Source organism: Cupressus sempervirens, chromosome 7, assembly GCF_028749045.1.
Source record: "Cupressus sempervirens isolate cs-2001-9-10 chromosome 7, ASM2874904v1, whole genome shotgun sequence".
Classification (NCBI taxonomy): domain Eukaryota; kingdom Viridiplantae; phylum Streptophyta; class Pinopsida; order Cupressales; family Cupressaceae; genus Cupressus; species Cupressus sempervirens.
This window is the reverse complement of record NC_143124.1, coordinates 74247058-74270689: the sequence shown is the minus strand read 5'-3', so window position 1 is coordinate 74270689 and position 23632 is coordinate 74247058. Positions and strand designations below refer to the sequence as shown.

General features: G+C 35.5%; 1 protein-coding gene and 2 long non-coding RNA genes across 5 annotated transcripts; 2 read left to right on the top strand and 1 right to left on the bottom strand.

Annotated features, from left to right (window-relative positions):
• Positions 1–3046: 3046 nt before the first annotated feature.
• On the bottom strand, positions 3047–3415 carry LOC149545566 (uncharacterized). The gene is made up of 2 exons (XR_016353602.1): positions 3284–3415; positions 3047–3166 (listed from the first exon to the last, which is right to left on the bottom strand). It is a non-coding gene; the product is annotated as an uncharacterized LOC149545566 (long non-coding RNA).
• On the top strand, positions 3166–5050 carry LOC149545565 (uncharacterized). The gene is made up of 2 exons (XR_016353603.1): positions 3166–3930; positions 4027–5050. It is a non-coding gene; the product is annotated as an uncharacterized LOC149545565 (long non-coding RNA).
• Positions 5051–9484: 4434 nt separating this feature from the next.
• Positions 9485–14209, top strand: LOC149545564 (disease resistance protein Roq1-like). 3 transcript variants are annotated; one of them, XM_089790722.1, is made up of 5 exons: positions 9485–10696; positions 10808–11969; positions 12064–12330; positions 12454–13299; positions 13466–14209. In XM_089790722.1, the coding sequence occupies exons 1-5, from the start codon at positions 9966–9968 to the stop codon at positions 13940–13942; spliced, it is 3483 nt and encodes a 1160-aa protein (XP_089646848.1). In that variant the 5' UTR covers positions 9485–9965; the 3' UTR covers positions 13943–14209. The 3 variants fall into 3 exon arrangements, with proteins under 3 accessions (XP_089646848.1, XP_089646846.1, XP_089646845.1); XM_089790720.1 differs by having other exon boundaries at positions 10802–11969; positions 13469–14209; XM_089790719.1 differs by having other exon boundaries at positions 10802–11969.
• The last annotated feature ends 9423 nt before the right edge of the window (positions 14210–23632 follow it).

Genomic DNA, 23632 nt, shown 5'->3' with positions numbered 1-23632 from the left:
GTGAGTTAAAACAATGTTTTATTTAAATTAAATTGATTATTAGACATCTTTTTTAAATTATAAAATACAGTTGATATTATATTATGTGAGTTGTATTTTATAATAGAAAGTAAATTTATTTTAATTCTTAATTTTCATAAGAATTACAAAAAGATTTCTACCAAGTTGAATTTTAATAGGTAATTAATAGAGAATCTAAATTTATATCAAAATAGATTTATCTTAAGGTATATACTCATTCTTTAAGATGCCTTTTTTCAATTATTTATTAAGTGTTGGCCTATTAAATTAATGAAAGGGGTAATGCAATCTCCTCTAAGAACCTTGTTCCAAGAATACTTTTCATTTCTATTTGTTGCTCGGCAAATATTTTCCTAATCAACTCAAGAGTCATCGTGTGCCCTAACAAGTAACCTCGTCTCTATAATATTCTTTCATTAGATTCGTTGAAACCCTCTGTCCAAATTGGCAAGTTCAAATAATTGGTCACAACTAACCTATCATTAAAAAGTGTCTCTATAAGCCAAATTATAAGAAAAAGTTCTTCATTTTTCTCATAACCAACTTCATCCACCATACATGTATATGCATAATTTTGATGCAAAGGATCTTATATAAACCTAGACTAACTCCTAGAGGATAAATTTGAAAGTTGTGAATGTCGAAAGGAGTAGTTGGTGTATATTTTGGAATGTTGCATTATGTTAGCAAAATATTGTCAAGTAACATTTTATCAACTCAATAATTTTTTTCAACTTATAAAACTCTACACCCAAACCTACACAAACTTGTCAAAATGGGTGCATTATGATTCCAAAACAACCCAAAATTGTAAAACTATCATATCTTAATCTATCATGGAACCTTTGACTAGTTTGACCATAAGGAATATATGTGCTACTCATGACAAGTGCCTTACAATTTGGTTCATTGTTACAAGCATACTTGGTCCATAGGACCCAGAAAAAACTAGTCACCTAATTACATCAAATTATATGCATAGCACTCCATGAGTGTTGTTTTGTTTTCAAGGTGCTCCTACACCCAAAATATTTTATTTTGTGGCTTTGTACAATCATATAATAGGTAGGCCAAAATCTATTTCCTTCAACTCTATCTATACCCCTTATGTAAAACATTATGCATCCTTTGGGTGATAGAATTCAATTTTTATGTCTAAAAGTTCCATATATTCAATAAAAACATAGTTTAAAGATCCAACGAATTAGTAGCTTGGGGTACTTGATTCACTCTTGTTATATTGTCTATTCTTATAATTGTAACATCGTATTTTGTATGTGTGTGTGTGTGTGTGTGTGTCTATATATATGAATGATAATCTATAGATATATTCATGGTTGATATATTAAATTATTATAATTGTGATATCATACTTTATATATATGAATCTTTTTATTTTATTTTATAAAATTAGTATTTATTAAAATATTCAATATGAGTAAAAAATAATTAAAAAGTGACCTACTATAACTTTCAATTACTTTGGGTGGCAATGAATAACATTAGCTTGTCTATGACAGAAATCTTCTCTATAGCACCAATTCCACAAAGCTAGTGTGAATACATAAACCATAATATATTGCATAAAAATATCAGCAGTTAAGGAGAATGACCCTAAAGGAAATAAATAAAAGATGTACACAAATCGATTACAAATCTTTGCTGACCCAATTAAAAGAACCTAAGTTCCACCAATTGTATTTTTATGTTTAGAACACATGATCACCAATTCTACATAGAAAATTTAGACCTTTATGTTTTTCACCCTTCTTTCAGGTCAAAGTCACCTTGTACCCTTTCCTAATTACATCAAATTATATGCATATCATTCCATGAGTGTTGTTTTGTCTTCAATGTACTCCTACACCCAAAATATTTTATTTTGTGGCTTTCTACAATCATATAATAGATAGCCCAAAGTATCTTTCCTTAAACTCTGTATATACCCCTTATGTAAGACATTATGCATCCTTTGGGCGATAGCATTCATTTTTTAAGTCTAAAAGTTCCATGTACATTCAATAAAAAAGTAGTTTAAAGATATTTCTACTATCACCATTCAACAAATTAGTAACTTGGGGTTCTTGATTCATTGTTGTTATATTATATATAATTATAATTGTAACATCATACTTTGTGTGTGTGTGTCTATATATATGATAATCTATAAATATATTCATGATTGTTATATTAAATTCGTATAATTGTAATATAATTCTTTATGTATATATATCATAACCTATAGAAATGTTATATATTCTAAATAATATCTACATAAAATCAATTGTTTTATTTTTTATAAAATTATTTTTTATTAAAATATTCTATATTAGTAAAAAACACTACTTAAAAGTGATCTAGTATCACTTTCAATTACTTTAGTTTGGCAATCAATAACATTAACTTGTGTATGAAAGAAATCCTTACTATGGTGTTGGCAATCAATGACATTAGTTTGTGTATGACAGAAATCCTCACTATAGTGTCCATTCCACAAAACTGGTATGAATACATAGAACATAATATATTGAATGGAAATATTAACAGTTAAGGAGAACCACCCTAAAGGAAATGAATAAAAGACATACAAATCAATTACAAGGCTTTACTGACCCAATTCAAGAAATCTAAATTCCACTAATTGTATTTTTATATTTAGAACAGCTGATCAACAATTCTACGTAGCAAGTTTAGAGCTTTATATTTTTCCCCTTTCTTTCGGGTCGGAGTCACCTTGTACCCTTTCCTCACCATTATGTCTTCGGTTACCGCCTGCTCTGTAAAAATATAATCAAAGGGAAAATAATAACCCTTGTCAAGAATGTAACTGTGTATTTCGTCTGCGTTGGTAATTAGCGAGGGCAATTAACCATTCTCCTTGACGCACCTCAAATGTCAGCCACGAATTTTGGTCGCATACTCCCATGAAGTCATTGATCATTACTGCTGCAGTCGAAGTCTTGACCACAACCACAGCGCACAAGATGATCGCACTCACCTCATCATCAGGGCAATTGTGATCTACACCAATTTGGATGACTGATTTGGCGCTAATGTGTCCCTCACAAAAGAAGTTTTCATTGAGATTTGATTCTACTCCATCATGTGCTCTGCCAATTACTTGAATAAAATCCGACGGAAGCTTCTGCATGAAAAATAAATAAATCTGCGTGTCAATCGAGATTATCTTTGTTGGTAACAAAAGCAATTATGAGGCTGAAGAAAAAGCCCTCTCTTGAAGAACAGGAGTGGAAATTAATACCTCGCTCCTGTTTCTTGTTTGATGTTCGAGAAGCCTCAGCGAGTTGCAATCTGCCTTCTCTGCAATTTAAGCTCCTCAGAGAGTTGTTTGATGTCAAAGATCCAGAAAGCTTTACAACCATAGATGATGGCAAAAGCCGTCTGACCTCTCATATCCAAAGGAGTGGTAAATTGAGCTTCCTAATTGTTGTAGGCGATATTGATCTCTTGGATCAGCTAGATGCCCGTTGATCGGCGATATGCTGGACAAATTTCTCAATAGTTTGGTGATTTTCACAACTCGTGATGTAGGAGTGCTCAAAAGTGCAGGAATCGCGGCTCGTTATCATTTAAAAGGGTTGGATAGAGATAACGCGAAGGAGCTGTTCTGCTGGCACGCTTTCCACCAACGTTGTCCATCCAGTGAATGGGAGAAGTTGGTTGATCTCTTCGCTCAGGTGTGTGGAGGCTCCAAGTACTTGTATTTAATTTTTTGTGGGGGAATCAGAAAATACGGCTGGGACGTCAACCATTTTACTATGGCATGAGATGCGTCATTTTGGGGACGCGCTCACAATCATTCCGCCCTGGATTATTCCTCTTCAAAATTTGCATTCCTTAAGGATCCATAGCGGAAGTCTGGAAAGATACTGGCAGACTGATGAACAGGTATTTTTGTTGTTTATCATCCAAACTTAAATTTTGGTAATCGAATGAATTGTTTATAATGCTTTGGTGACTTTTATTTTCTGTCGAAAATTTCAGTAAAACTACTTTGATTGTTAGGCACCCTTCCAGCTAAAAGAGCTGCAGATCCTTAGTGCTTCTGAGTTGGAGTACTTAAGCTTGAGCTTTCTGACCTGTCTCGAAAAAATTACAATTCATAACTCCCCGAATCTAAGTTTTGTCGCAGCAATATCTGATCTTCGGGAGCTAGTGGAATTTAATATCAGTGGTTGTGAGAAGCTTGAAGAGTTAAGTCTTGCACACCATACATACCGAAAAATAATCAGAATCATTAATTGTTTCAATCTGCAGCGTCTGACAGTATCTCATCTTGAGAAGCTGATAGAATTGAACATTGGTATATGTCCAAATATTAAGGAATCAAATCTTGATCGACTCAGCTGTCTGGAAACAATTAGAATCTTTGGTTGTCTACATCTGAAGAGTCTAGCAGGATGTCCGGTCTCAAGAAGCTAGTAAAATTGCAAGTTGATACATGTGACAAGCTCGAGGAAATAAGTTTCTTTCAATTGAACTGTCTGGAAAAAATTAGAATCTATGGCTGTTCAGATCTGAGGAGTGTGGCAGGAATATTGTCCGATCTTAGAAAGTTAGTAGAATTTCAAATTGAGAAATGCCCACAGCTTAAGGAAATAAGTTTCTTTTAATTCACCAGCTTGAAAACATTAGAATCTCTGATTGTCTACATCTGAAGAGTGTGGCAGGAATGTCTGGTCTTAGAAGCTAGTAGACTTGCAAGTTGAAAAAGGTTGAAAAGGGTCAAAAGCTTGAGGAAATAAGTTTTGTTCAACTGGGCTGTCTGGAAAACATTAGAATCTCTGATTGTCAAGATCTAAAGAGTATTGAAGTGAGAGATTGTAAAAATTTGAGGGGAGTATATCTTGGGTATCTTCGTTATGCTGTAAAATTGACCATCTACGACTGCCCCGAACTTGAGAATTTGTCAGAACTTGTAAACCTACATGCGCTTAAGATGGTATCATATCATTGTGTAAATGTACTCGTTTGCTCGTCCCACAATGACTTTCAAAATCTTGTACAAGCTTATCACTATACTAGTTTTGAAATTGCTTTAAAAGCTTCGGAAGTCCTACCGGATATCTGGCAACATTTAAAGATCTCTTATTTTCTATTTCCTTTCACGCTGCTGATATTATGTTCTCGCAGTCACTGAAACTATATAAATAGAAGAAACATTAGATAAGAAACTACAGTCGCTAGTTTTAAATAAGGAAAAACTTATACTAAGAAGATCAAATAGCGAATACACGCTGGCGATAAATGAAACTGATTGTAGGGCTGCCTTCTAGTCCTTGAGCTTTTCTATGTACCTCTTCTTATTTTCATAGTCGCTAAATGCGCTACCATACAATCCGTTTTCTATATGGCGCAACACGGAAGGCTCCACTTCAAAGAAAAGGGGAATAATCTTAGCTTCGCTCCGCAACATGAGAACCAGCTCCTCCAAACACCACGGTGACTCTGCATATCCCTTGGAGAAGATAGCAATGTGAACTGCAGCAGACCGGATGGCTGTCTCAATGGTGGATGGAAAAGAAACTCGTTCTTTCTCTTCCGAACCAAGAAATGCCCTAATATTCACCTTCTCTAGAGATTTGTAAAGCTGAAGAGCCAGAGTGCTTTTCACATCAGGGCCTCTGTGGTTGATGAAGCATCATATATTCTTGAAGATTCAGAAACCCTCGTCCTCTTATGGGAAGCTTCGATTCCAGAGAAAGCTGCACTATTTTCACCTTGTTTGTGGGACGAGGAAGAAGACATCCTAGAAAAAGCATCTTCTGTGGGAGGTGAGGAAGATGCCACGAATGCTCCTAGAAACAACTAGGAAAAGAGAAAACACTTTCCTGCAAATAACTGGCAGAAGCAACGCCGAACGGAAAAGTCTAAAACGTAAACTCAAAAGTCAATCCTACAAACGGGGACAAAAACTTCCATTCATGGCATCCTCTCCCTCGTCACGCCGAATTACACCAAAGGCCTACCTATTCTGAAATGTTTCAGCTCACTTTTCAATCAACCGTTGGTTGTTTTCTCATTACAAACGATGCAAGACAATTGGATTAATCTGAGTCGTTTATTTTCGTCCATTTTAATTGAATGTTTATGGCTCAAATATTACAAATGGTACATGAGAGGGATTGTATAGGAGTCCTTTGATGAGACTCTTTTCTTTTTAATTGAATGTTTATGTCCCAAATATTACAAATGGTACATAACAGAGATTTTGTAGGAGTCTTTTGATGAGACTCTTTCTTGATATAGTCAATGATGTCATTCACAAAATTAGTTGTGTAAAATTTAGGGTTTGTTTGGAATGGGAATACTATTGGAATAGGTATATGTATATTCTTAAAATTTCAAATTCTCTATTTGGATGCACCAAATCGGAATTGAAATAGGAATAAAATCAGAATATGTATTCCAATTTTGACCCAAAAATGAAGATTTGCTATTCCACCCAAATAGGTGGAATAGGAATACATATTCCTATTCCTATTTTTTTAATTTTAGAAAACATAAATTTTTGAGTCCGTGAATTCTGCATCAAATTTTGGATGAACCAAACAAGAATAGGAATACGTAACCCCATTTTCTATTTGAGAATAAGTATTCCTATTCCCATTTTTATATTCCCATAGCCAAATGGACCATTAGTGCATGCTTATTTTTTCAACTTAGAAAAGAAAATATTGTTTGTAAGGTGAAAATATGGTTTGATGTCTATATATAATTCATGATTTGGGTCTATTGTTCTTTTATCAGTTCAAGTCTGGAATTTATCTTTTTAGGCTAATGTCTAAAATGTTCAAGTTGTAATTCATGATTTTGTTCTAGTGTTTTTTAATTAGTTTAGGCCATTATTTCTGTTTTATATAAGTTATGACTAGGTCTCATGAATTTTTTATCATTTCAAACTGCAATAAATCTTATACTATTTATTTAAAATAACGCTTAGATGAAAATTGTATGGGATGATGTTTAAAATAAATTTTATATGAACATATCGACAATATAATCTCCTAATCTTCATATAGGAACAAGATTTTTAAATGCCATATAAATTTGTTGAGAAATTTGTGAAGAGGAACAAACTTGGATGTAATACTTCAAAAATATCCATCAATATCTTTACTCTTTTCTTAGATTTTAAAACTTTTAACAATTTTATTTTATTTTAAAATAAAGTATTTATAACCCCAAATATTCATTAACTAATAACAACAATTGGTAAAAAACAAATATTTATTTGTACGAGAATCTTAAAACATCATGAAATTAGAATTTTGTATTAAGTAATATTCATGATGTTATTCAAATTTATTATACAAGATTTAGACATCTGGCTCATGAAGCGTTGAAGATATTCAACGTGGCAGGCTCGAAGCTAAACAAGAGCTTACAATATTGCAATAGGTTGCATATAAACAATCAAAAGAGCTTACAATATTGCAATATGCTGCATATAAACAATCAAAACATTAATCAGTTGGTGTTTTTACTTGGTGAGAATTGTGTAGCACTGATGTTGTATGTCATATAGATTTTCACCACAAGAATATGCTTATTTTTTGGGCATTCATAGAAGTGAGAAAATGACCTTGTTATTCACAACATTAGATTTCTTCTTCAACATTTCACTGTAGATGGTTACTTCCTTTCTCTTCATGGTGGCTAAATGTTGTTTGACAAAGCTAATCCTTATCTTCTTTTTGTAACATATTATTGCAATGATATGGATGGATTACTAAATCTCCAAGTGTTGTTATCAAGAACATTTTGTATTATCAGGACATTGTAAATCCTTATGGCTAGGTACTATTTTGGCAATGAGTACTTAACTTTATTTGGGGCTCTTATTTACTAAATTTTCCAAATGTGCATACGGTTAAGTCGTTGCATTTAATGATGTTTTTGGGTGAATTCCTCAAAATTACCAAGCCCCTAATTTTGATAGCTTTCCTATATATTGATTTGATTCTTAATGTTAGTTTGGTTTCTCCATCTAGATGTTTGTTTCTATTTTACAACTAATTCACCTTATACCTTTTGAATAAAATCAAATCTGATGAAGGGCCACACCACCCTACCAACTCATAACCAAAGATGCAACAATATGGAGAGAAGAAATGACAAAATGCTTCCCAAGAAATTTTATTATACTTGAAAATCCAATAGCAATTACAATAACATTTCTGCAAGATCTCTCAAGATCCAATCCAAACCCAAGCTAGTCAAGATCCACACTCTCGTAGAAAACTCCAAGATCTCAACTTATGCTCGCAAGCCACCAAGCAACCTCCTTGTTTCTAAACTACAACCACTAGCTCTTCTCCAACTTTACCCAAGATCCAAGTGTAAACTGCCTCACATTTAGTGCTCTATCCACACTCTCACAACTCTACCACAATCCTACTTTAAACTACCTCACATTTGGCTCTCTATCCACAGACTTAGGAAAACTCACTCCTTGCTTCCTCCTTCTCTCCAAGCTTCCACAATGAAGAGATCTCACCTTGAAGCTTGACCTTCCAAAGCTTGATTAGAAATGCTCATATGCCTTGCTTAAATAGGCAATTACCACCCAATGCATGATTTATCCACAACCTTCTCTAATTCCACAATATCCACAACCTTCCACAATATTCACAACCTTCTAGAATTTCCACCTACACAATATCCACAACCATCCACAATATCCACAACCTTCTAGAATTTCCACCTACACACCTCGATAAATGGAATGACAACTATTTTTATTTTATTTTTCTATTTACGCCACCTATGCACCTCGAAAATAGAAATTCTTTTTTTTTTTTCTTTTCTCCTTTTTTCCCTTTTTTTGAAAATTATTTTTCCTTCTATTTTCATCACTTTCACTCTCCTTCACTTTTTTTTTCGTTTTTTCATTTTTTCATTTTCTTCATTTTTAAAAAAAAATTCCCATGCAAGATGCTCCTACATCAAAATCTTTATTCTCTCTTTTGTTGCTATTGCATTTTAAATTCAATTGATGAGCTTAAGGGGCTTTCTAATGAATGGTTCAGGCAAATGGGGTTGCAAGCTTTGGGTTTAACCATGGAGGAAACTTCATAGTTAAGCGCGCTAAGGTTGGAGTAGTACTGTGATGGGTGACCTCCCGGGAAGTCCCGGTGTTTCACCCCTGTGAGCATCACCTAGATCCAATGAGTGCTAAGTGTTCCATTTATTCTCATAAGAGATGGATCCATGTTGAATCACTACTCATGAAACATGGGTCAATTAGTTTGACTCAAAAATCACACAGTTAAATCCTGAATTAACTTTGAGGGGCATGCATTTGTTCAACAACGCTTTCAAACTGTCATACTCTTAACCTCATTCTCGACTTTATTTCTAATAAAAATATGGGTGTTACACACTCCCCCAAGTTCGTTCAAAAGAACACTGCTAAAGACAAAAAAAAAATAATAAAAAAAAATCAAAACATTTTCTTCCTAAACTTTATTTCATAAATCCCCTGCCCTTATCTGCAGGACATGTTCTTCCTTTTCCAGCCGTTTTCTAAGCAGCTTCATCATCGACATCAATTCAGTCTTCCCTTCTTCACTACTATAAATAAATCCCCCTGCCCTTATCTGGAGGACATGTTCTTCCTTTTCCAGCAGTTTTCCAAGCAGCTTCATCATCGACATCAATTCAGTCTTCCCTTCTTCACAACCATGCTCACTTTGTTTATATCTATGGTATCTTCTTCCTGATCGCCTGCCCAGACAGACGTTCTCTCAACGACGTCTTCTTCTTCTTGCCACAAATAAGGTGGAAATGTCGAGCAACCTCCGGAATCGAGGAAGATTTCTGAATCATACAGGAAGGTTACTGCAGGTTATGAAGGAGAAAACAGATTTCTTGTATTTCATTATGGGGTTAAAGCCAGGTATTGCGTCTGATGGGAACATATGATCCTAAAACGATTGCCCCTAGTCTTCATCAGCGCGATCTCAATTCCATCTCTTTCCTTCCTGAAAATTAACATCTCTTTGTCTCAAAGTCATCCTTTGTTTGCATGGATGGCGTCTTCTTCCTCTCCTCCCCAACAAATTAATGAAGAACACCATGCATCTTCTTCCTCGTCTCCCCAGCAAGAAGCTTTCTCTAGGGCTCGTTTTTCCTGGTCCCCCAAACAAGGTGATGATCGTCAAGCTCTCTCTGGAATCGGAGCTCAGCTCAAGAGGAGAAAGGCATCTGAATCTTTAAGATTATATGACGTCTTCATTAACCACAGAGGCCCTGATGTTAAAGATACTCTGGCTCTTCAGCTTTACAATTCTCTCGAGAAGTTGAAAATTAGTGCGTTTCATGATTCGAAACAGAAAGTTCTTGGAGATTCGTTTCCATCCACCATCGAGACAGCTATCCGCTCTGCTGTGGTTCATGTGGCTATCTTCTCAAAAGGTTATGCAGAGTCCCCATGGTGTTTGGCGGAGCTCGTTCTCATGTTGCATAGTAGTGCAAAGATCATTCCAGTTTTTTATGGGGTCAAGCCTTCGGCACTCCGCCACATAGAAAAGGGAGTGTATGGAAGAGCATTCGCTGAATATGAACGTAAGAAGAGGTACGTGGAAAATCTAGAGGAGTGGAAGGCAGCCCTCCTATCTATTTCCTTTATTGCCGGCGAAGAGATAAACAGGTAACATTTTTATGGTTCCAGTGTGGTTCCTTCTTACCGTAACTTTTTTCTCCTGTTAAAGGGGCTAGTTTTTCATCTCACTGAATATCCCTTCCATTTATAAAGTTTCAGCGACTGTGAGAAGATAGTTTCAGCAGTGCAAAAGGAAGTAGAAAAAAAGAAAACTTTATATGTTGCCAAACATCCGGTTGGACTTCATAAGCTTGTAGCAGATTTTGAAAAGCGTTGTATGAATGAGATTGTAGAAGATTTTGAAAGGCAATGCGGAATAAGCGAACGAGGAGAAGGGGAAGCTAAGATCGTTGCCATTTTTGGGATGGGTGGGGTCGGCAAGACAACTCTCTGCAAAGAATTCTTCAACAGAAAGCGTTCCGAATACAGTCGATCCTGTTTTTTGTTTGATGTTCGGGATTCCTCTGTGAAACGCAGTCTGCCCTCTTTACAAATGAAGCTTCTCACTGATATCTTTGATGAAGATCGTCTCAGGTTTTCAAGCGTAGAGGATGGCACAAGCTGTCTCAACGATCGTATCCAAAGGAGCGGCATTTTAAACTTCTTGATTGTTCTGGATGATGTTGATCACGTGGAACAGTTGGATGCCCTATTGATCAGAGACATGCTTGATAAATCTGGCAATAGTCTGGTAATTGTTACGACACGTGACGTAGGAGTGCTGATAAACGGAGGAATTACGATCGCTCATAATTTGAGAGGAATGGATACAAATGACGCCAAAGAGCTGTTCTGTTGGTATGCGTTTGGCCAATCTTATCCGTCTAGTGGATACGAGCACCTGGTCGACCGCTTTGTAGACGCGTGTGGCGGCTTACCGTTGTCTCTTCAGGTTCTGGGCAGACATGTTCATGGAAGAGATGACAAGTTTTGGGAGCTGGAATTGAAGAAGGCTAAAAAGACGCTGCCTCAAGACATAGGAAAGAGATTGAGAATAAGCATTGACACGTTGGACAAAGAAGAGAAGCAAATTTTCATGGATGTGGCATCTTTTTTCATAGGAGAATTGAAGAAAGACGCCATCAGAGTATGGGAGGCATCTGGATGGAACGCTCAGCATGCACTGCGAAGACTCAAAGATAAGTGTCTGGTTGAAGAAGTAGAAGATTATAAGTTGAGGCCACAATTCGAGGATGTCTTCGAAGATTCAAAGATGCTGGTGTTGAGAATGCATGACCATTTGCGGGACTTGGGACGGGAAATGGCAGATGAAGATTGCAATCCTCGTCGGCTGTGGCGTTCTCAGCATCTCCAATCTTTGGTATGATTCTTCGTCTGAGTTATTGGTTTAAAATTGATGTTCGAAATATTAATAGTTTTTACTATGACAATCTCAACGGTTTCTGTGAGTGCAGATATCAAAGGGATTCGAAAACATTCCCAGCCAACCCCAAATCCGGTGCTTGAATTTCTTTGTGAATCCATCGATGTATTTATATATTAAATACTTTCTAGGGCAGTCAGACACGATGATTGAGACGTCAACAGCTTTACTGTGGCTTGAGCTGGATCTTCGTGGGCATAGGCTCCCAAGCATCCCTCCCTGCTTTCCACTTCAAAATTTGCAATTTTTAAGCGTCAATCGTGGAAGTCTGGAAAGGTTATGGCAGAGTAATGAACAGGTATTACGTTCTTCGTTCTTTATCTTCACGACTTAAATTCCTTGTAATCGAATTCGGTATTATTATCACTTTCGACTTTCTATTACAAAACAAAATTTGAGAAAGAACCATTTTCAATTCTAGGCACCCTTGGCGCTTAGAGATCTGTCAATCTCTAAGATCCAGGAGTTGAAGGAGTTAAGGTTGGGCCTTCTGCGCTGTCTCGAAAAGCTTACAATATGTGATTGTAGGCATCTGCAAAGTGTGTCAGAAATAAATGATCATATGAAGCTAGCAGAATTGAACATTTTTAAGTGGTGGGAGCTCAAGGAGCTAAGTGTTGCTCGAAACAGGCGCCTAGGAAAAATCAGAATACTAAATTCTGTGAATCTGGAGAGTGTGACAATGTCTCATCTTATGGAGCTCAAAGAATTGAACATTAATCAGTGCCAAAACCTTAAGGAGTTAAATTTTGTTCGACTCAGCTGCCTGGGAAGAATTACAATATATAGTTGTTTGCATCTGAAAAGTGTGACGGGATTTTCGGATCTTACAAATTTAGTAGAGTTGAACATCAGCAAATGTGGGGAGCTTGAGGAGCTGAATTTTGCTAGACTGTGCTGCCTGGAAAGAATTGCAATTCATAACTGTGGGCATCTGAAGAGTGTGATGGGGATATCTGATCTGACGAAGCTAGTTGAATTGAACATTAGCAGTTGTGAAACGATTGAGGAGTTAAGTCTTGTTCGACTCACGTGTCTGGAAGTATGCTTCATATCTGATGTGCCCGCGCTGAAGAATATCGAGGTCAAAGGCTGTAAAAAATTGATGTCAGTAGACGGAATGTTGGAAAATCTTGTAAAATTGAAGATCGGAGACTGTCCAAAGCTAAAGAGAATAAGAGGCATTAAGAAATTGTTCTCATTGGAAAGAATGCAACTGTTATATTGCAGCAATGAAACAATCAAGGATTGCATTCAGAAGATGGAGGTATTGAATTCTACACTTCTTAGTTTTAATATTTTTATGAAGGGAAAGATTTTAGTTCATCTCTGGTTGGAAGATAGCTTAGATATTTTGAATAAGCTCTCAAGTAATCTGTAGCAAACGAAGGTGATCCAGTGTTAATTCACTCAGAGTTTGATGTTGTTCGCAGAAGGTTCCCTCAGGGTTTCTTCAAATAATTGGCAGGGCAGAGGATGGAGCGGAATCAACTCTCAACGCAACCCTGTTTTGTGACTTAATCAGTGCCAATTCAGTGATCCAAATGGGTATCGAGAACACTTGCAGTCATCTCGGTAAATACGGGGTCAGTGCAGTAGTTTTATGCGCTCTAGTTGTGGTTAATACCTCCTCTGCAGCGAAGACGATTAATGACTCCATCGGAGATTGTGACTGCTATCCCTGGCTAAAATTTGAGGTGTGTCAAGGCAAATGGATAATCACCTCGGTAACATCCAAGGAAGATGAAATAAAAGGTTACCTTCTAAACAAGGGTTATTGTTTTCCCTTTGATTATCTTTATTTCCCAGATGTAATGGTGAAAACGCTCACGATGCCAGTGATGAAAGGTGAAGAACATAAACTGTTGAATGTGTTACGTATGATTTTTGATAAGTTGTATCAGATATAAAATACAATTCATGGTGGTCTTCTTGCTCACATGGTCTTGTAGAATGGAGTGTAAGCGATGGTATAGAGTCTATCTCATGGTGCTACAAGTAGTGACTGTGCCAAAAGATGGTGCAATGTACATAGATAGTCTAGTATGTTGAAAAGTATGTAAAAGTAAATATGAATATTTAGTGTCTATTATCTAGGAAGGGGGTGTGACACTTGTAAAATGTCTGTATAATATTAAATTGATTGACTAAAATATATTTATTGTAGGTTGTTGAAATGTTGAAGTTGTTCTTGATATTGTGTTTGTGAAGATGTTGTAATGCTAAGGGGGAGATTATTGAAAAAAAATTAGCACTCCCCTTGAGATTCATGACAAGGGATTAACCACGTCCTATGTACTATAAGTTAAGTGGTTGCATTGGGCATTGATAGATCAGTCATTTGGTACAATAGCAACCCCACTCTAACAATTCCTATAGAGCTTATGCTTTGCATAATGAATGGCATAAGAGAAAATCATCACAACCAAGTATTTATTGAAGCTTAACATAAAAGGTTATAAAATCCTAAAGAGAGTTCATTAAACAACTACAATATTATCTATTAATATGAGATCATATTAAAATGATACAAAGTGAAGTATATAATAAAAATAAAAGTTATTAACTCAAAATGAGAATTAATAATCTAATTAATATAATAAAATATTTAACAAAATTGTACTACTTTCATAAGGTGCAAGTTCATTCTAGATTATTTAGAAAACATGCAAAAATATGTGTACTAGTTTTAGCATTTATTTTTTGTTTATAGGAAAATTACTATTTTATTAGTTAGAAAGATGCATATATTAATAAAGAAACAATTTACAATAATGATATCTTTTAAGGCATGTGACTAGAGAAAAGACTTGTAGTATTTTTAACAAATTTTGTGCTTATAGCTCAACTATTATTGATGTTTCTTTCAGATTTAAATGGAACTAACAATCCAAGTTTATTGAAAACACAAACATTGGTATTGAGTGCTGATTTGTTAAATAATTAAGATAGATTCGGAGATAAGTGGAAGGGAGGAAGTATAACTAAAATCTAAACCAACATTATAAAAGCCCAACCAATAGGTAAATGTGATTTCTTTTTGCAATCATTGCATGAGATACAACAATAGATTTAAGATAACATAAAATCCAAAAATAAATGAAATAATTAGCTCTATGTTGCCCCACTTTTCATCAATTAATCATTCTGCAAAGTGGAAATTTTGTGTCCTAGTAAAGTCCTAGGCATGTTCGAGTCTAATTTCAAGCCCCCTTAGGTGGAAGGAGTCTTCATCAATTTTTTCATTTTCACCTTCCCCACATTTCAAAGCTAGGTGGTTTTCCTTTTGTGTTGTGAGTGTTGTGAGTGGTTTAGTACCTAATCTGATGGAGATTCCCATAATGAGCAATAATCATTCATAAGAGTTGTATCAGTTTACGGCCTATCTTTTTCTCCACATAAGCTTGCAAAAATTTGGACTTTTCCCTCAATAGATTTTGAACCCATGAAGGCGATTTCCCTCGAAGAACACCAAATGATGCATATGAGCCACAATAAGATGATAATGAGGTACCTTATGATAAATTCCTATTTCCTTTATGATTATCTATCTCAAGAAGTATTAAAGATTCATCATAGCTCTTAAAGTCATCTTAGGCAGGAAATTGAAAATTGACTTCTCCTCATTGGGTTTTCAACCTGTAAAGCCTATTTTCCACAAAAGGCAATTCTAAAGGAAATGAAATGAAAGGTGGGCCCCTAATGAAGCTTCACACTCCTTATGGAATCTCCAAACCCAAAGGAAATAATAAGTCAAAAGGAAAAGTTGAAAGGAAAGCCTGGGCAGAGAATTGAAAGTCGTCTATTGCTTTGTTGGGTTTTCAACCCATGAAGACTATTTTTTGGATTTTAAAGAAAATCAAGTATGTAAGCAGATGGAACCAACAAATTGTGCTCAAAACATCTCGAGATGATTATGGACACAATCTAACCATTGCAGGAAAGATCTATTAACCGGAATCTAATTTGGCAAATATTTCCTTACAAAGTACTCTATTTATAATTTTATGAAACTTAGTAGAAAATGGGAAAGTAAATGTGAAGAATAGAAAATTACCATTGGCCCAATAAAAAAATGAACAAACATCAAGTTATCCATTAAAAATATGCATTTACTACTACCAGGGACCTCTCCTTTAATTCATATGTGTGGCGCGAATCCTCAAGATTAATGGATGGATTGAAGCCTCTATATAGAGATAAATGAATAGTTGCAAAATTTACCACTCTTACTCAAATTGTTATTTTGTAAATCTACAAAACTTCTATTTGAAAAGATAACATCTATGCATTTACCATTCCTTGCTTTCCTAGATTCTAAAATTCACCTATGAACATAATGGCAATTAGATTCATGGGTTTTGATGTGTTGAATGGAGTAAAGTCTGCATTGCAGAATTTCATAGACACCTCTCTCCATTTCTATGATATGCAAGACTTTCAAAAGAGAGTAAGGTCGGAGCCAATTCATCCCATAACTGAGAAGCTCTAAGGATGTGGGCTAGTTGAAGCAATTGGTTTCCTAGTAGTGGTCCAAGCCCCAGAATTGATCTAAGAATGCATAAATCATTACAACCCAGACACCAAGAAGATTGTATTGTCAAATGATACACTATTAATTTCCATTCATAGACAAACAATGGTGAATTGTCTACGAATTCTAGAACGAGAGTAGTTTTCAGATTTGACAATTGGTGGGGCTATGTTTTTCGCAAAGAAAATGGTTTAGAGAAAGGAGATTATGCAGTCATGGTTTCAAAAGCCACGAAGTGCCAAGAGTAAGGTCAGTAAGACCCTTTTTAGTACTAATCTCAAACCTAAGATTGTAGACATCTTCGTTCTCCTACACAGATTAAAAACTGAGGTAGAAGCTTTAAATTTTGTTGAGCAATATTTCTTTTTGGCATACATCATTTTTTTAGATACCCAATATATTGACTGGGTTCATGAGGTAACTGAGAATCTATCCAATGCTCTTAGTGCTACAAAGTTCTACAACACCTTCTATATGTCCTCTTTTCTGATTTACATGTTAGCTTCTCTACAGTTATGGTTGGGCCTCCCAAGGGTAGAAAATTTCCCTAATGATGTGAAGTCCTATGAATTCTACCCATGTTTGCAACTTAAAAATAGTTATATAGAATATATAAGAGTTAATCATGCATTTACAATGAGAATTTATAGGGAGCTCCAAGGGTGCCTAGAGAGGAGATTCAGTGCAGAAGCGATGGTGGCTATCAATCAATTTGGAAGCTTTTTCATCTAATTCTCATCTTTTCATATTTGCGTCTTGTAGCTTTTGAATGGGTTCCCCTTGAACCTTTTGATGTATCCAAGTGATATGATTGTGTTTATCGAGATCGTGAGGCAAGAAATCCATGTGAATGTGTTGACTGGGAGTCTGAAGAAGAAAGGTTACAAGTTTTTGATGAAAGTGGGAGCTTTCAATTGTGAGTCTCATTGTGATGCAAAGAACATGTTAAAAGTGTTTGAAATGAAGTATCAGTTGGAGATGTATGAGGTCTTGAGACCTATGTTTGATCCAAATAGATATACAAGAGATTTTCTCTAGATTGGTAGTGTGATCAAACATGTCACCACTGTTGAAGACTATTGGGATAATTGTAGAGATGAGTTCGAGAGTTGTGACCGTGCTTTCACCAAGCTCATAGTAGACCAAGTAAAAATGTATAAAATCAACCTTGGTGCTGAAGGAATCAAAGATGATGGGTAGAATATGTATAGTAATACATATTTAACAAAGTTAACAAATATCCCTATCAATTCATAGCCCTATCAAGATGTTGCAAATGATCTAGATATTATGATGGCTTGAATTATTAAAAGGACTCAAAAATGGGTCAAGTGGACTACAGTAAGAAGAAGCCAAAGTAAAAGAACTCCCACTCAAGCTCCTTTAACATCTAGCCCTACTTCCTCACAAGCTGACACATCAGGTGTGACCTTGGCCATCACTCAAGGACCAATTCAACTGGTGGGTGGAGGTGACCAACCTCTAGATAAAAACATTCCTTTGACAAAGACTAGTCAAGATGGCTCTTCTCTAGTGATTAGTGCCCAGCCAGAAGTTGAGAAGAAAAAAGAGGAGACAAAAGATAGTACTGCTACTCTGGTCCCTTCACCTACTAGTAGTCTAGACCCATCTACTAGCCCTGCACTTCTCCTTCCAAGTAGTCCTCATGTACAAGCAGTGGAGTTAGGTGATGGAGGAAGTAGTGATAGTGAATCCACTAAGTCAGATGAAGTAGCCAAAAAGACTATAGAGACAAAGAAAGGCCAAGAGTCCTTGAAGCTTGTCTCTCAAGCTCAAAAGAATCCTTTCTTTTCAACTATGAAAATAATCACTCTAGTCAAAAGGAAAATGTTTATCATAGATTCTTTGGGGATGGCCTCAAAAGTAATAGGCACAAACTCATGGTTAGAAGACACTTTGGATAGGAAGAGAATGAGGAAAGATGAAGTTTCTCCTGGCAAGGATACGTTATCCCTTGCTATTTGTTCTAGATCTACATTGACTAAGGTGACGAAATAGAAGACCTTGTGTATCCTCGAGCAAGATCTTGAAATAGGGCACTTAAGAATGGAGATAGCCAAACCTAACAAATAATGAAGGATTGAGGATATGACTACAAATGATTTCACCCTACATTTAGTAGATCTCAGAGAAGCAAAACATGATACAAAAGTTGGCTTCTGGAAGTCCATGAATGAGGTGATTGAAGGACAACTAGAAAGTCTTAAGTTATCAAAGGTTCAGATGAAAGTAGAGATACAAGAATTGAACAAGTATATTAGACAATTGGCCACTCTATTGGCAAGCATCTTCGGGATGCCCATGATTACAAACCCCACTGCTACAGATTTCTAGGCACTTATATCTCAACTCCAAAAAGACAAGAATTTTGGGCCAATTGACAGAGAGTGGAGTGAGAAGATCAAGGTGGAAGGACTCTTTGTTATACTCTAGATTAGTAATGTTATTTTAAGATTGGCAACAAAGAAAGATAATATATCATCAAATAGGCCTACCTTGGCTGTAGAAAAGGTCATGAGTGATGATTGTGTCTCTTTGTTGAAAATGATCATTCACATTGAAGTGAATATTTTATCCAAAGGAGATGAGCCCCTAGTTGAATGGTTCCAAAGTATGTAGTTCAAATCTGAAATTATTATGGTGATGGAAGAAGAACTTAAAGAGACTAAAGCTAAAGCAAAGAAAGAACAAGATAGAGACTGTTAACTACTAAAAGGATTGCATACTGATTCATAGTGTAGTGGATAAGGGAAGGTGATAATTAGGGCAACTATCATGTAGGCAAACTTCACAAACTTTGTAGATGAGCTGACAAGAATAACTTTTAGTCATCAAGATAGAATTTCTAAGCTTTAGAAGCTTGGTAAATGTGTGTAGGTGGCTATGGAAGAGTTTCAAGATTAGTTGGGCACCATCAGAGATTTATCTTGAGAGCATTCTAAGTGGCTCTTGAGGTACACAAATGTACATGTCCATAAGCATGAAGAGCTGATTCTAATCATTATTGTCCCTAAAGCCTATAGGGAAAAGATAGAAAAAGGGAAGAAGATGAAGTGATTCATATTCCACCCTTTCCATTTTTGTTTTGTAATCATTGTAATAGACAAACTGGATCTTTTCCATTTGTTAGTTTGTAGAAGATGAACTAGTTAAACTTCCATTGTAACGACCATCTCAAAATCCTATATATATGATAATGAAAGATTAATAAAAGGTTGGACAAGTTTTGGTGTGAGGTACTTGATGTTTTAGAGTCAATTGAATGGTATTTCTATATCAATCATTTTCTATTATATTCCTAATAGTAGTTATTAGCTTGTTGTTTATCTTTATCTTGGATTAAAATGAGGAATAAATAGAGTTTTATTACCCCTTCTTTAATACAACAAATTGAATGTGATATGAATTGTCACTTAAAGCTCAAAGAGATGCTTTAGATGTTTTCATCTAATATAACCATTCTCTACAAATTAGTTAATAGATAGATCAATTATTCTTAGTGCATATTAACTATAAATTTATAAGATGTGTGAGTCTATTAGATTTAACTAATCCTCAAAATATTACTTCTTGCCTAAGTTGAATCCCTTATAGGTTTGACATAGTTTACCTCTCTTGTTCTCTAGTTAAGAACATACCCTGTTTAGACTTAGGAATAAACAAAATTCATTGCAAATTTCACAATAGGGAGCTATACCTAACAATTCAAAGGAAAGTAAATTTTCAAGAAGCCACTTTCCAAACTGTTGTAATCAAATTTTTTTCACAAATTAGGGCACTTGTGAGTCAAAACTGGAAAGAACAAAGTTGTTTACCAATAGATTTTTGGAAACTCTACTAGGGAGATGAATAGTCGCTTGACTAATAGGTCTTATAACATGAGAAAAAATGGTACTACCTCATGAGAATATTATCATAGTGCTCCAACCTAACCTTGGTTTCCAAGACAACCAAGAAGACATAATTTCATCTCTCAATACATTTGTTTGAAGAAATAGGAGGAATGTTGAACACTACAGGAATGCTAGCCAAGTATTGGAAGAAGAAGAATCTGTAACAAAAGCATTAGAAAGAGTTGTTTAGAGGAGAGACATCCAAATGGTAGAAAGATAGTTGAGACATGAAGCTCGAAGGCAAAATTAACCTAGCACCCTAGAACAAAAAAGGTTCCTTAGAAGTACCAAAGAATAGGGTGGGCAAGACCCTATTTTCGATAAACTCATAGAACTTGGTTTTCCCATCCTAGATATTCCTAAGTGGAAAGGTAAAAAAGAAAATCCATAGCAAACCACCTTCACCCAATAGAAATCAAAGCTCTTCATATACTACCTTCTAGGTATTGGCCTTGCACAGAGTTACTGCCCCTCCAATTGTCAATTGTTTGCCATACCTTGCTAGAACAATTATGGCTACTCCTTGGGCTATAGCAATAGGTCAATTAGCACTAACATACTATCACCCACTCCCAGTTAGTTCAAGGAAGAATTTACCCAAATTTTTAGGTGATGAAAAGGTTACCACAGATGAACAGATTAAGACCTTCTTTGCAACTACTCACATATTAGGGGTTGCACATGGAGATGTTGTTGTAAGATTATTTGTAGAAACCTTGACAAAAAGTGCAGTAGACTGGTTCTATCATCTTGATGATGGCCCAATCACCAATTGGGATACAATGAGAATAGCCTTCGAGACAAGATTCAAAACTATGGAGGATGAACATGTCTTGTTAACACAATTGACATCCATTAAAAAAAAACCCACCATGAGTACGAGGGATTTCCTTGCAAATTTCAATAAGATCACTAGTAGAATTCCCACTACTAATAGACCCACAATTGGTACTATGAAAACATTCTTCATAAGTGTGATGCCCCTGAATATTAATTATGACTTAAGAAGGGCACATCCCATAGATTTGGCAGATGCACAAAAGAAGACAGTTGAATTTGAAGATGACTTCATTTCTGTAGGAAAATGAAAATGAGAAATTCAAATTAAAGGAAGTTCCAGTAATACCACATCATCTGATGAAATCATTTAGAAGCTATCAAATAAGTTGGTAGCAGTGAAGAGATAATTACTTGGTTTAATCAATCTTAGCAATGGAACTATAAAAATCCACCAGGAAGGAATAACAATGAGAAATTTTTTCAAGGTTCACAACCAAGGTTGGTGATTGAGGCCGCACCAAAGAAAGGAAACATGTGTGTGTTTCATTTGACAATAGATCATGATAGTGAGAGCTATCCAAAAATTTCTTATATGATGCATTTTTTATCCACCAATGAAATGAATACTATAACTCGTTGTCTGGAGTTAGATTCATACTCAAATGGTGACTCTTGAAATTTATTTTTGGAGTATGAGTTAGATTCTAAAACCTAAGGTTGAATGTTATTGGACCATTGATGGAACTTCATACACATTGTTGACTTGAGGTCAAAGGCTCAAGAATCAATCCTTTAGTCATGCTCCAAGAAATGACCCCAATTCTTCAACAAATAATATTCACATTGATCAAGAAGCATCGACGACTCAAATAGGTAAGGAAAAAATCCCCTTTGATTTCATCCAATTCTATGAGGAATCAAAAGTCTAGATTTCCCCTATAGATTATTTGAAATCTCATCCCTTTGAGTTGAAACGATTGGTAGGTCATTGTAAAGGAAATGTCTCATATTTGAATCACAACATGACCATTGAAGAAGGGGATGAAACTTTAACATCTAACCTATTTAACCAAGAGGATTCTACTATCCTAGCAACCTCTCCTAGGAAAAAACCCAATCTATTTTATATTTCACTGTGTATCAATGTATGCAAATTGAGCAATTGCATAATAGATTCAGGTGCATCAAACAATGTGATGCCTTATTCTATAACTAAAGCCCTAGTCCTCAATCTCACTAAAGTTCTTGGAAGGTGTTACTCTATGGATGACAAATACGTCCCCTTGCTTAGATAGATTAAAGATGCTCAAGTAGCCCTAGCTTCTCATCCAGAAAAGAAACTATTACTAACTATCCTAGTGGCAGATATTCCAACAAGCTTTGGGCTTCTCTTAAGTAGGATTTTTTTCCAAGATTTAGGAGGAGAAATAAATTTATATTGGTCCTAAGTAGTCATACCCATAGGAAACAAGAAAGTTAAATTGGAACCTAAAGAAAAGGAAAAATTTACTGTGCCAGAGTTAGATGATCCTAAAGCTCAAATCCTCTACCAGGAGTTGGAGTTTGGCAATTATATGTTGTTTACTGAGGAAGCTCTAAGTTAAAAAAGAAGTGGATACCTAAGAAAGGAAATCCTTAGTGAGAAAGAAGAGTCAATAGATATCTAGACATTAGAGTTTGATAGAAGTTGTTCCTCTTCAGGATCTAGTGCAGGCATAGTGTTAATACCTCTCGAAGGAGAACTTGAACCTATGGATTTTAAACTAGAGTTTGTAAACAAAAATACCACCACAAAATATGAGGCCTTATTCCTTGGGGTAATAGACACAAAAGAAAAGGGAGTGAAGATCCTGAAAGCCCAAGGTGAAGCAGAACTTATTGTGAGACAAATTAAAGGGAAATATTCTGTAAAGAACTATAAGTTTAAAAACTATAGAAATGGAGTTTGGCATGAAATAGAAGGCCTAGTTTATTTTGATATTGAAGTAGTACCAAAGGATATGAACACCAAAGCTAACTCCTTAGCTATTTTCACTTCTCTTATGTTACCCCATACTAAATTCAAAGATAAGAAATACTAGATTAAGATTGTGTATCGAGCCTTTATTCTAGATAATATAGAATCCTAGCAAGTTTTTGAAGATGATAAGAGCTTGTAACTATTCTTAGAAAATGGCAAGGCTACTTGCAAACATTAGTATAATGAAGACAATAATGGAGATTCTAATCATGAGACAAAAGAAGATCAAATTGGTGAAGTCCAATTACGAGCTAATATCATTCCCCCATACTTTGTATCTTTGGAGAAATTGTTTAATAGACATGATGCCTACATAAAGAAAAAGAGGGTGGAAAAAGGTCCTACTACTAGT

Coding starts and splice junctions, on each gene's coding strand:
- LOC149545564 (XM_089790719.1), top strand. CDS start 9,966: ATGATCCTAAAACGATTGCCCCTAGTCTTCATCAGCGCGATCTCAATT. Junction 11,970..12,063: donor CTCAGCATCTCCAATCTTTG/GTATGATTCTTC, acceptor CTGTGAGTGCAG/ATATCAAAGGGATTCGAAAA. Junction 12,331..12,453: donor TATGGCAGAGTAATGAACAG/GTATTACGTTCT, acceptor TTTCAATTCTAG/GCACCCTTGGCGCTTAGAGA.